General features: G+C 42.5%; 1 protein-coding gene across 2 annotated transcripts; it reads right to left on the bottom strand.

The window, feature by feature from the left end:
* Window positions 1-114: 114 nt before the first annotated feature.
* Window positions 115-10,410, bottom strand: efs (embryonal Fyn-associated substrate). Of its 2 annotated transcripts, none has more exons than XM_048236709.1 (8): window positions 10,197-10,410; window positions 9,029-9,279; window positions 6,334-7,761; window positions 5,497-5,625; window positions 3,800-4,750; window positions 2,734-2,832; window positions 2,329-2,586; window positions 115-1,954 (listed from the first exon to the last, which is right to left on the bottom strand). In XM_048236709.1, the coding sequence occupies exons 2-8, from the start codon at window positions 9,038-9,040 to the stop codon at window positions 1,772-1,774; spliced, it is 3,060 nt and encodes a 1,019-aa protein (XP_048092666.1). In that variant the 5' UTR covers window positions 9,041-9,279; window positions 10,197-10,410; the 3' UTR covers window positions 115-1,771. The 2 variants fall into 2 exon arrangements, with proteins under 2 accessions (XP_048092666.1, XP_048092667.1); XM_048236710.1 differs by having other exon boundaries at window positions 2,752-2,832.
* Between the last annotated feature and the right edge of the window lie 1,985 nt (window positions 10,411-12,395).

Genomic DNA, 12,395 nt, shown 5'->3' with positions numbered 1-12,395 from the left:
GTGCAGTGCTCAGTTGCATGTGAACATAATCTGCTAAAGACAAAATGACAAGTAGACTAGACAAGGCCCAACGCGAATAAAGTCAGACTTGGAAAAATCACACATGAATTTGCATTAGAGTTTTTACCATGTATTTCAAAAGAAAAAAGACATGTTTGGACCACACCAAGTGATCTAACAGGTAGGTCCCAGAGCAGTCTGAACAAGAGCTGTCAAAAATACATTCTGATACAAATATTATTTAAAAGAGTTGATGATATACTGGTTTAATAAAATAAGCGGTGTTTAAACACCCCAGATTAACGTGTTTATGGGCTATATGAAAAGAGTTACATAAAGCCATGCAAACATTTCATAATCATGGAGCAGAAGAAACATAATAGCCAATGAAATTATAGTTACGTTCAGACTTTGATAAACACAATAAGGCTTTCTTATGAAGTGGTTTATGGTCTGCTCTTGTCAACCATTTTGTCAAACTGCCACCTCTATTACATAAAAATATACATACTGTGATAATGAGTAATACTGCTATGTCCCATTGGGTGGTGCTCAATTCACAATCTGAGACCAAGACCAGTTCCAAGTTGTAGTAGGCTATACTCTGTAAGGTTGGTCAGTCAACAACCTGCATGCAAGTTCTCGTAACTCTGATATATATTTGGCATTTAGTGAAGCATGAGAGAAGGTAAGGATGGCTGGTAGCTTATAGGAATTGCACAGGAGAGAGAGAGACTGGTACAGTGGGACTCAGGAGAAAGAATTTAAGGGGAAAAGACATAAGGCATAAATTCCCCAGAACATGTAAATAACATGAGATATTCCCAAGCAATAGGAGAGTTAAATGTGAATGAGAGTTCCTTGTTCTCACGCACCACCACTCCCTGTGGGAAACAAACTGTCGTGGGAAAGAAACTGAAACAACATGTCTCAACCTGCATGTGATGCTGAGTAAGCTGAGGACAGAGCACATATAGAGTAGATAAGGAAAGTGAGAGATAGGGTAAAAAAAGTAAACAACTGATGCACAGGACTGAGCATACAGGCTGACTGCCTGAGTTCACTGTCCCTGGACACATTGAAACTGGTGGGCAAGTCTGTCTTATAACTTTCTTCTGACATACTTATTCCTGTAATTAGGCTGTGAGTAGCCTACAGTTTACTCACAGTGTGCTCACTCGTGTTCTATCTCTCAGGGAAGAAGGGGGAGGGGGGAGTCCTGTGATTTATCCCAATGTTATGTTACAATACCAGTACCACACCTGTCTGTGAAGACAACACTGATTCCCTCCCACTCAAAACTCAAAAACTGTCATCAAAGTGAAACACTTCACAGATCACTTAGTACCACTCAATGCCATTAAAAACAAACGCCAACGACTACACAAAAATCAGGGTGGCATCAATGAAAACCACTGAGCTGAAACCACTGAAAAAATGAAAAAGACCCATTACACACTAAGCTTCAACACAGTCCAAAAAAAATCCAATATCAAACACCAATAAGTTATAACGTCACACAGGACAAGTGTGCTTGGCACTGAAGACATGTAAACGAAAGCCACAGACACACTCACGCACACAAACACACACATACTCATACAGTCTCTCTTGTTTGTGGCACTGGTCTTAACCAAGTCAATGAAACACAAACTGTGATGTCAATGGCACATATGCTCCCAAAACAAATCAGACAATCAAAATAGAAGTTAAAAATACAATTAAGGCATTTTGTGGAACGGTATTTTGGGGTGGGGTAAATAAGATGACATCAGGATATTTCTGCAAGGCGTTGGAGGAGCCCTGCAAAACCAGCAGCATGCTGGGATAGCTCCGCCACACGGTCCACCATTTCCTGCGTTGCCGGGACTGATGGGTAGTTCTGTGCTGCCCCTTTTGTTGCCACGACTACAGTTTTTAAGGCCTGACAAAGCCTTGCTCCTGATGTGGTAACCTAAGACAATTACAGAGGACAAATTATTTGTATTTATTTATTTATATGCAAGTTGATGGCCTTCACATAAACAAAATGTTATAAAGTATCCTTTATAATAACCTACAGCTACAACATCTCTGATTTTGAGTCAAGTTGCATACCGGTATATATAATGAATTTGTTATAAATGGGTTGGACCATTAATACTGTTTATATGTTGGTACCAATTTACAGTACAATTTCAAAAAAGTAATGTAAAAAAATAGTTACTTAAAGTAGTAGGCCAATTTCAAGGGGGTTCCACTTTAAAAATGATTTTAAGGTTTTGAGCAAATCTGAATAGAAGTACTATATCATATTGTAAAACAGAATCAAAAATGAATTACACAAACCTTTGCTTTAAGGTCAGAGGAACTGAGGAGACGAGAAAGGGTATCCCCAATGAAGACAAGTTTATGAGCAGTTACAATCAGACTCTTCCCTCGGGAAACAAAGACACGTGGTGGCTGGTTCCCCTGAACACTGGTAAACAGAGCCTCAATGGAGTCAGCCAGGCAAGAGAGATGTGACAGACTCTGGGATGAGTAGAAGGACAGCAGCTCAGAATCCTCGAGAGAGAGCGTTCCCGGGAGAGGCGGAGATGGACTGAGCTGTGGAGAGGGAACAGGAGAGAACCACTGTTTTTAAAAGTCAGGCAACCTGATTGAAAAGTCTTTGGGAAGATTACATCCGAAGGCTTTGAGAGAATAGCATTAATGTCTGGGAAATCATAGGTAATGGAGCAATTTCTGACGTACTTGACAATGTGCCTTTACCCTTGTCTCAGCAGTGGGGATCACCTGGCTGGAATTGTTCTCTGTCTGGAACTGAGCATCTGCAGGGGGCTCTGGCATCCCCTAATTTGACAAAGTGTAATTTCGATGAGTCATTTAAAAGAGGTGTTTGTGCCAACCATCTGCAAACATGCTGGATTGCAGATTCAGAAAAGAAAAAAAGGGAAAGAAAGATTCTAAAAGAGTTTAGGATTAAACTCCTTTAGGATTATGATTAAAAAAAAAAACACAAGAGTTACAACAATTCTAACAAACTTTCATGAGACTTGGCCACCATGGAAGCTTATCTCCGCATCCCATGTGCCATCATGCCATGCATTCATTAATAAACATATAATTAAGTGGCCTAAAGGCCACTTACCTTGTAAACACCAAGTATACACCAAGTATATAATCTACTAAACCCCTCTTCTACTGCACTTTTTACCCCCCCAACTTTGCACAAATAGGCTGACACCAGACATAATTTCACTGCATTTCTTACTTCCAGTAACTATATGCATGTGACAATAAACTTCCTTGTACCTTGTACCTTGTATAACACTTTTGGCACTACTTAAATCTATCCGGTGAATTTATGATTTGGCCAGATATTTTATATATTTTTTCAAAAATGATTTTTGAAGGATGCCCAAAGCTACTCTCTGAATAACCTGCGAGGCTTTAGATGAACAAGTGAGTATATCTCTGCTTCCTATGACCATATGCTATCATAGTAAACAAGGGTGTTGGTAAAAAACATAACAAATCTTAAAACATAAAGCACCTTAAAAATGGTAATGAATAAACTAAAGTCTGAATGAAATTACAACAGTTGACTGGTGTGTCTCACTCAAACAATGGCACAAGAAACTACAAAGAATGACAATGTGAAGCATTTGAAAACAAACCCTGAAAATGGTCTTGCTAGAAATTCATTCACTATGAACATGAGAAAGAAGGGAACTAAGTTGACCACAAAGTCAAATAATATGACAACTCAAAAAGCAGATAATGAATTACAAGAAAAAAGATGGAAAAATAGACGGACCTGTAACTTCACATATCCCACACTGTCGCCCACAGGCAACGTAGGTGGTGCAGGCGTCAGCCCAATTCCTGCATATTCATTTCCCAGCTCGTCATCCTCTTCGCTCCTTCCAATGGAGGGTGGCAGAGACGCCGGTGGTGGGGGCAAAGGGAATGCTGGAGGAGGTGGAGGAGGAAGAGGCCTCTCCTGGATCCAACTACCTTTCCGTGAGCCCATACCCGAGCCTATGTGCTGTGCGTCAGACACTGGAAGAGCTGGTAAGGGCCTACGTGACAGAGACTCCTGGGAGGGGAGACGTGGTCGTACCTGACTCTGCAAAAGCAGAGTGGCATCCTCCAGGGCACATCGTACCAAGCCACGCAGGGCCTCCGTCGGAGGTCCATTTCCACACATGGCCAAAGCAGGCATCGCTTCAGAGAGGCGGGACCAAGCCTGCTGGAGGGGTGGGGGGGCATCGCCTGCATGGCTTGTTTTCCAAACAGACAAGATCTCAGCCAACGAGGCCGCTAACTCTCTCGCTGGAGCTGAGGAGGTGACGCTCCACGCTGACTGAATGAGGGTGGAAATGGAGGTTCTCCACTGAACGTCCCCTGAGCCTGTACTGGAGACAGAAAGGCGGCGGACCGAAGAGGTAGCTGGAATATCCAAGGTCATAGAAGGCATGTCATAGATCCCACCATCTGGCTCGGATTCCTCAAGTGAACAGTTGCTGTGCTGGACTCTGTCGGCATCCGATTTGCCAGGGCTGGGGATCGAGTAGACCTGAGAATGGCCAGCTCCCTCTTCTGGCTCTGCAGGGACCACAGGTTGACCAGGAAGGCTTGGGACACTGTAAACATCCTCTTCATCCTCCTCCACCTCACTTGCAATGGGAAGGGATGCTGGAACATTATAGGTCTCATGCTGGGGCTCTACCGCAGGGTTAAGAGTGTGAGTGGGGACATCATAGATCTGCAGCAAAAGAGAGGGAGAATGAGAGTGAATCGTTCATTTTCCTCTTTTAACAGCAGCTTCTCAGACACTGCCGAGCTTGACTACAGAGCTTATGAATCACCATTGTGAGAGTGCTAAAGTAGTTCAGTGTTGAGAACAGTGATAGTCTGTGCTTACTGGCTGAAATACACTCTATTTTTCTGAAATTGCAGACCTTTAACAGAACTCCATTATTTAAAGCTGGGCTCCAGCTCAACAACTGGTGCATTTTTTAAACACACACAATTGTGTCCAGCATGTTAAGCTTAAAAATTCCATCCCATATTTTGCAAAAGGATGGAATCTCTAGCCGTATGACAACAGAACAACTCTGTTAAGAGGCGTCAATAGGTGTGATGTATAGATATATACGGTGTGATGCATTATGACCATATCAAAAAGTTCAGTTCTCTTGATAGACCACCATAACACCGACTGACATGAAAAACAATATAAGAGACCAAAGCTGGCAACAGACGAAAAAACACACTATACAGAAACAGAAACAAAATTTCAAGAGTTGAAGGACATAATTGTACAATGAATGAAAACGTATTGGGGAAAGGCAATGCCAGAAAGATAGCTTTAAAAGCACCTGTGAAATTGTAGGAGAGGAAATTTAAGAGATGGGTATAGTAGGCACCTATTTAACAAAAAGGAATCCAAAAGGGAAAAAGAGGACAAATGAATAAAGTAAAATAATCTGTGATCAGAATATATCTTACCTCTGACTCTTGGTCAAAACCAATATTAAGAGGAACAGCTCTCGGAGTATTGTAGATGTTGTCATCCTCATCATCACATGTTGCTAATGGGGCTTGCTGCCATCGATTGGTTGGAGGGGTATCATAAACCTGACAAACAGTTACAGAAGTCTTAAACTTACACTCACATTGCTGTTGCTGATGCAAAATTGCAATATTTTTACCCTTTACCAATGTTTAGGTCATACCAACCAAAATAAATGACTCATAGCAAATAGCTGCATGTATACTGAAGTCCAAAAATGACAAACAAAATGCACAGACGAGTTAGGATGGCACGGCTTTGATCAAGCACCTCCCTTTCGGTTTTACAATTAGCTCAATGACAACCTTCCTGTTACATTTTCACCCCACATAGTGTGTGGAGATGTACTTTAGGTAGTACCACCATTAGCAAAAGAGTTTTAACCCTAATTATTGCCTTAGGTGTTTCTGTACATTCTTTTTTAATGCAATGCAAAAAAGAAGCATTCAAGACAAGTTAGTGTCATAGTGTCTAATCATGAAAATGACAAATGTGGTTCCATGAATTCAAAGACCCCCATGACAGAGCTATGTTTAGTTCTTAGTTTGACTCTCATAGCCACTGTATTACACAGCTTTCTGTTACTCTTGGCATGTTAACAGCTAAACATTAACAGATGGTTGGACATTCTCAGTTGGTTATTCAAATAATTAACAGTGATCAGAGCTACAGCACATCAGAGGTGCTGAGATCAGAGACATAAGAGATACGTTAAATGTTAAAGGGGGAATAGAAGATTCACATCTGGGGTTTTCCTAACATAATTTGCTCACCTGATCCTCGAGTTTATCACTCTCCGAATCTTGTTGTGCTTTATTGTCGACCTTTGTAGTCACCATCTGGACCTCTGGATCCTTCATTCTTGACTTGTCCTGCATATTTCCTTCTTTGATGTTTTCATCTCTGGTTACTGGAACCATTTTATGTCCTTCATCCACCTCTCGAGGCTGTTTCGAGAAAGCCAGACCTGCTGGGAGAGCAGGTTTTGGGGCAGGTGTGGGGGGTGTTGTATTCTTCTTGGTAACACCTCTGACTGGGGGAGCAGGGGGAGGGGGTTTCCTCCCGAAATTCGGAGATCCCGGAATGCCACCTTTCCCAATTCGTACCAGCAAAGGGGACCCTCTACCTCCTGCAGCCAGTTTTCCTCGGGCTCCTGGAGGGGTGGAAGGCACTCCCAGGTTGTCTGGGTCTTTGGAGACGCCCTTTGTTTGAGGTCTTGGGGAGCTATTGGCAGTGGCAGGGGAAAGTTTGTGGTTAGGTCCTGATGCTGAAGCAGAAGAAGAGTTGGGAAGGTTAGGTTCCTTGGGGGAGGTCCGGGGTCCTCCGGGGGGAGTTGGTGTTTGGTACATGCTTGGAGTCTCCTGGCTCACTTTTGTGAGAGGCGAAACAGAGAGACCGGATGCACCCGGGGTGGGTACTGCCACTGCAACACCATTAGTCGGGGTTTGATACAAGTCTTCATTGGACATGGCAGTTGTTGCAACTCTAGGGACCAGGTAACAGCCCTCGGAATTCCCCTGCCCACCTGACTCCCGTTGCATTAAAAATGTGGTCTCCCCTTGGGCATCAGGGGCCACGCCAGCCCTTGGAACTGCACTGGGTGTCAGGTACACAGATTCCGATGATAAGACTTCCTGGGATCTGTGGTACTGGACTGTCAAGGGTGACAGCCCATTGGGAGTCTGGTATAAGGAGTCTGTCTCAACACCACGACCCCTCACAGAGGGAGACCTTGGCCGACTCACCATGGCAATATCCCGCTCAGGCCTCGAGTGTGCCCCAGAACTGGAGTGAGAGCGGGGGCGCCCTCCATCCATATGCCACATCTCCCCAGCCCTGGGGGCAGAACTGGCCCCTGGGCTCTGGTACAGTCCCTCAGCCATGCTGTGGGGGGACAGATAGACCCCGTCATCAGAGCCAAGTGTGTTGCCACGGGCAGCCTGCTGCCTGGGAGTGATGTTGACAGAGTCCATACTTGGGGCACGACAGGTGTCCATGCCTGTGTTAATGGGGGCAGCTGTTTGGAGGAGGCGGAGGCGGTTAGCAGGGGCAATGCCCTGCCTTCCATGCAGTGAACATAGCCACCAGCCAGGGCCTCCTTCCTGCTCCTGCTCAAGGACCATCAGGATGTCCCCCTTCCTGAACGCCAGCTCCTCCGGGCTCTCGGCTGCATTGTCGAATAAAGCCTTTGCTAATACCGTCTGGGAGAGGAAAGCAGTGATAGCAATCAGGCTCACAAAGTAATTTTCACTGGAGACATTGTATCTTATTCACAAACGTATTACAACTATTTTTAGGCAATGTCTTTTCTGCCTTGACTTTATTGTCCCATTATAACAAATTTAGTACTGCCAATGTTGCAATATTAAAATGTCTTCAGCCCATAGTAGCAAATATTTCAGAACAAGCTCTTGGATATCATTAAATCAATCAGCAAATATTTCTGGACAGGCAACAAACAACAAATTGACCTAGAATTCGTTAAAAACAAACCCTGTAACAACAAATTAACCTAGATTTTCTAAATAGTAAACATCCAATGAATACCAATTTCTGCCAATCTTGGTATGTTATAACACTACAATTTGTTGACCTTTGCCAGACATAATCTCCTGTGGAAGGTTTAATTACATTCCATTGTAGAGCTATCTGCTTACCTATGAACAAGCAAAAGAAAATTATACTGAGTCTGTCTTAGGTATATTGTAGCATGCCTGTCACAGCCTGAGGAACATAAGTTTGTTGTTTTGCTATTGTGTGCTATGATTAACTACTATAATTTGCAGGTTTATTGCCCTGCTCAAACAGTAATCAAAAAGGTATACACATGTTTTATGTAATGGCAATGCTTCATCTGATCTGCAATTCAACTCTGTAGTTGTCTGGCAGTAGACGTCCTGAGCTGGCTGCTTATAACAATGCTACATAACATTAATTGACATGTTTACACAGAGGTATAGTTTTGACAGGATCACTCCTTTGGTATTGATTTTTTGAGAATGGATCTGTTTAGATCTCTTTTAAAAGAAAATGGCATTATGAAGTTGCTTCATCTGAATGAATAGTAACTCTGCAGAAACACTGGGTTAGGCCTACTACAAGAAGTTACATGCTGTAACTGTTTCATTCATATGGAGGGGGAATGGGTGTCTCTGAAAGACTCAGAGGGGAGCGGGTTATTAAACAAATGGGAGAAAAGCATTAATGACAAGTGAAGGAGGTGAGGGGGAAGGGTGACCACATCTGTCCCTGGTTTGAGGTCCTATTGTCATCCCCTGTATAGCTCTTTTGGGGAACCCCTCCCCCTATCATTTCTACACCCAGGGGAAAGCACTCTACCAGAACAAACTGCCTTCCAGAGGAGATCAGAAGAGAGAAAGAGATAGAGACAGGCAGAGAGAGAGAGAGAGTTGTGCGACATCTATTTTGCTCTCTCAATCATATAAATGCTGAATATACGGTACTTACTGAAAGAGACATGCCGGCGGCTGCCCCACAGTGACTGGCCCCTGTTTCTCCACTGTTTCCTAAAGACTTCGGTCAGATTTAAGCTCTCAAAGCGCTGTCCATCTGGGCCAAGACGATGTTAGGCAGATGATTACCGGCGGGTGAAGGAGGCGGGTATCAGTAGCCGTGTTATTCTCACTGGGGCAATTGTGGATACAACACAGATCGGTTTACCTGAACCTGCCATCTCCCATCGCTTCTTTGGGCATAGCCTATTAGAAGAAAAGCAAAATAAACATCACATTTTGCAAGTTGACTGCCCAGTGAGGTTATTGAATAAGAGAACATGTGTGGTTGATCAAACTAGCTTTTTGACTTTAGTGAACAGATGACCAAGGGCTTTACATTTACCCAATTCTTCTGATACATCCCAATTGCACCGAGACAGCAGCCTAAGAACAAGGCCAGACTTATTTCCAATGTTGTGCATGGCTAGATTCAGTTGGTTGAACCAGAAACACCAGTTTATCGAGGTAAGATATCCTACGTCACTTAGTTATAATGAACGAGGTCTGATTGTCTATCAATTCCCACAGCTACTGTGAATCTACAAACCAAACCTTTTTGTTGGCAAAAACAGAATGGAATTTTGAGGGCCTGTTTTGAGTGACGCACAAGATACCCCCACAATTTATCATAGCCTATGGTCAACATAAAATGTCAAAAGACACATATGGACACGCGTGGTTAACCACAGCATGCTTGATAAACAAAAATAGGCTGCGATCGGTTATCAGACTACTTGGTTGAAGTCGCCTTGTGTAGGCTAGGTCAGAAAATCAGCCACGTTTTCGCCTTTCGGCCCAGAAACCCCAAACCTATTTTCCTAGCACTGGTCACTTGGACGAATCAAACACAGAACCATTTCTTTCACGGCGTTATGGGTAGCTAATTAAAGGGGTTCTCTCAATGGCATAAATGTTATCCTAGCCTAAATAACATATTAATTTCAGAAGATGTGTTGGTGTTAACTGTAGGTTACATTGCCGTTACTGAAAGATAGGCTACACTAGAAATAAATTAACGGTCAGAAATCGGTTTGATGCGATGGGAAAGAGCACAAAGAAGATCACTACGCTCAGCTTTACAGACATGATATCCATGAAAAGAGGCCAGTATATTTTCTTACCGTATAACCGACTGTTTCACAACACACTGCCGATGTGTTTAATGCGACGGAGACCTAAAGATGTTCCAGAAACAGAAGTAGGTTATAATCATTTCTCTCTAGCCTATTTCTCTTCAGGCTTTAGCTCCGCCGAGCTGCGCCCTACCCTGGCCTATTCGAGGATCCACAGAGGGCGGTGTAGAATTACACTGTAACTTGAAGATCCATAGAGAGCCCATGGCTGAACGGGCTGCAAACGTGTAGCTTTATTGTGGTGAATTGGAAAGAGCTGCCTCTAGCGACCAATATCGATATGACGTTAAACTTATTAACGACCCTGAGAGGGCACATGGCTACTCACAAACAGCCAGACAAATTGGTGATGGTATGTCTGAGCTGAGGCCATAGCATAGGTCTTTAAAAAAAAAAAATTCGCAGATGGTGAATCAAAGTCTTGGAATGGGGATGTTGCATGATGCTCTTTCACCATCACCAAGGTTGGGCATCAGATTACGTAAAAGTCAACCATATGGCTACATGCAATAGGCTAAGTGTAGTTTGTAAAACTGTCTATTAAAAAGATGGTCTGGATATTAGGGCTACACACATGTATGTGTGCCTTAACCCGCTCGTTCGAACACCAGCAGGGAGCACCTTAGATCTCGGGTTTGTAAAACTCAACATGACGAAGATATTAAAATATTATGTTTTGACTAATTTGATCAGTTTCACAATCTTCATCAGAAAACTATACCACTTTTTAACAATGTTCTCATTCTCACAAATGAGCTGGAGAAATGTGTCATTTTTTTCTCTCTCAAAACTTTTCGTTAAAGTCGCAGTTTACAATTAAGAATTTTTGTCAAATTCAGTAAATTAGGCCTACTCCTTGGTGATCTTGTGGCCTCTCAGTTTTGCTCCAAAAAAACTTCAAAACTCCTGTGCACAGTCCAGGCTCTGTAAATTAACTAAACTGAGATCGAGTCATAGTGCCAGCCAATCTATGTGCTTCAGAGACAGGGAGGAGGATTTGATTGGCTGTTGAGCTCAAATGCCTTTGCCTGCCAGAAGATCTAGCACATATCAAAATGTATAGTTTAGATTTTACATATTTGAAAATGAAACGTGCAAATTTGCTTTATTTGCACATTTGTTTTAAAAGTAGGCTACTCAAATGCCCTGATGCAGTTATATTTCAAGTGAGAATGTCTCACAGTCTTTGCAAATGAAATGGTCCCAATCACCTCAGTGACTTGACCTGTCACTTGATCTTAAAGTTCCAAAAGCAGAGATATTTATGAATTAATACAGCGGATCACGAATGCATAATTACAAAAAGGCTGACTCTTTTATGTCAGTGGTTCTAAAAGTGGGGTCTGCGACCCATGTGTCTGCAAAATAATTTGCTTTAAATTATAAAGTTGTGGTTTATCATCTTTAAAAAAAACATCTGTGACAACCCTTATCCCCAATAAAAGCAAATTGTGTATGTTTGCTCACCTACATTAACCATTAACTTGAATCACTTCACTCCCGTCACAAAAAACCATTCCGCTGCTTGTGGCTTATGTGCCAGCTAGCTGATGAACGTGGAGAGATGTTTGACTCAGTCCACCCTGTCAAGTGATGCAAAATCCAAAGTTGACAAAAGACCAAGTTACACACCTTCCAGAAAACACAGGATGAACCTGCAGGCTACAACTTCAGAAAATACAAATGGCATATAAATCCCTTAAAATATTGCTTAATTGTTACGATTATGAGGGGGGTCCTTGGAAATTGTCTCCCACAAGTGGGTCCTTGGAACCAAAAAGTTTGAGAACCCCTTATTTTAATAGATCCATCACCGACTGTACTTAAATTTACACCTGACACACCTGCTATCCCTCTGTTTGTCATGTTCAGTACGTTGACAGTATGTAAACTGTCTAAGATAAACATTCCATAACATACTTTATAATTCAACATCACATTGAAATCCAAGAAAGTAAGCGGCGTGGCCTCACAATTCTTAAAAATCTACTATTACTCATGTGGTTTGCTCTCATTCAATGACACAAAAACACTCTCCATCATTCAAATAAAAGGTTTTAGGAGTTGTGTCATGTTAAACTTCACTGGTTCCGCTATGATTTCAATGTGTAAGTTGGTAAGCATAAATGAAATGTTTCTGAAAATAATATGGTTGTTACCAGCTGCCCTGTAAGGTACTAGCATCTG

The sequence above is a fragment of the Alosa alosa genome, chromosome 24 (genome assembly GCF_017589495.1).
Source record: "Alosa alosa isolate M-15738 ecotype Scorff River chromosome 24, AALO_Geno_1.1, whole genome shotgun sequence".
Lineage (NCBI taxonomy): Eukaryota > Metazoa > Chordata > Actinopteri > Clupeiformes > Clupeidae > Alosa > Alosa alosa.
This window is presented reverse-complemented; position numbering and strand designations above follow the sequence as displayed.

Excerpts from the sequence above, each read along its gene's own strand:
- efs (XM_048236709.1), bottom strand. Across the intron at positions 5,626-6,333 it reads GTGATAAACTCGAGGATCAG|GTTTATGATACCCCTCCAAC; the intron begins GTGAGCAAATTA and ends ACTGTTTGTCAG. Across the intron at positions 2,833-3,799 it reads TGGGATATGTGAAGTTACAG|GGGATGCCAGAGCCCCCTGC; the intron begins GTCCGTCTATTT and ends TTGTCAAATTAG.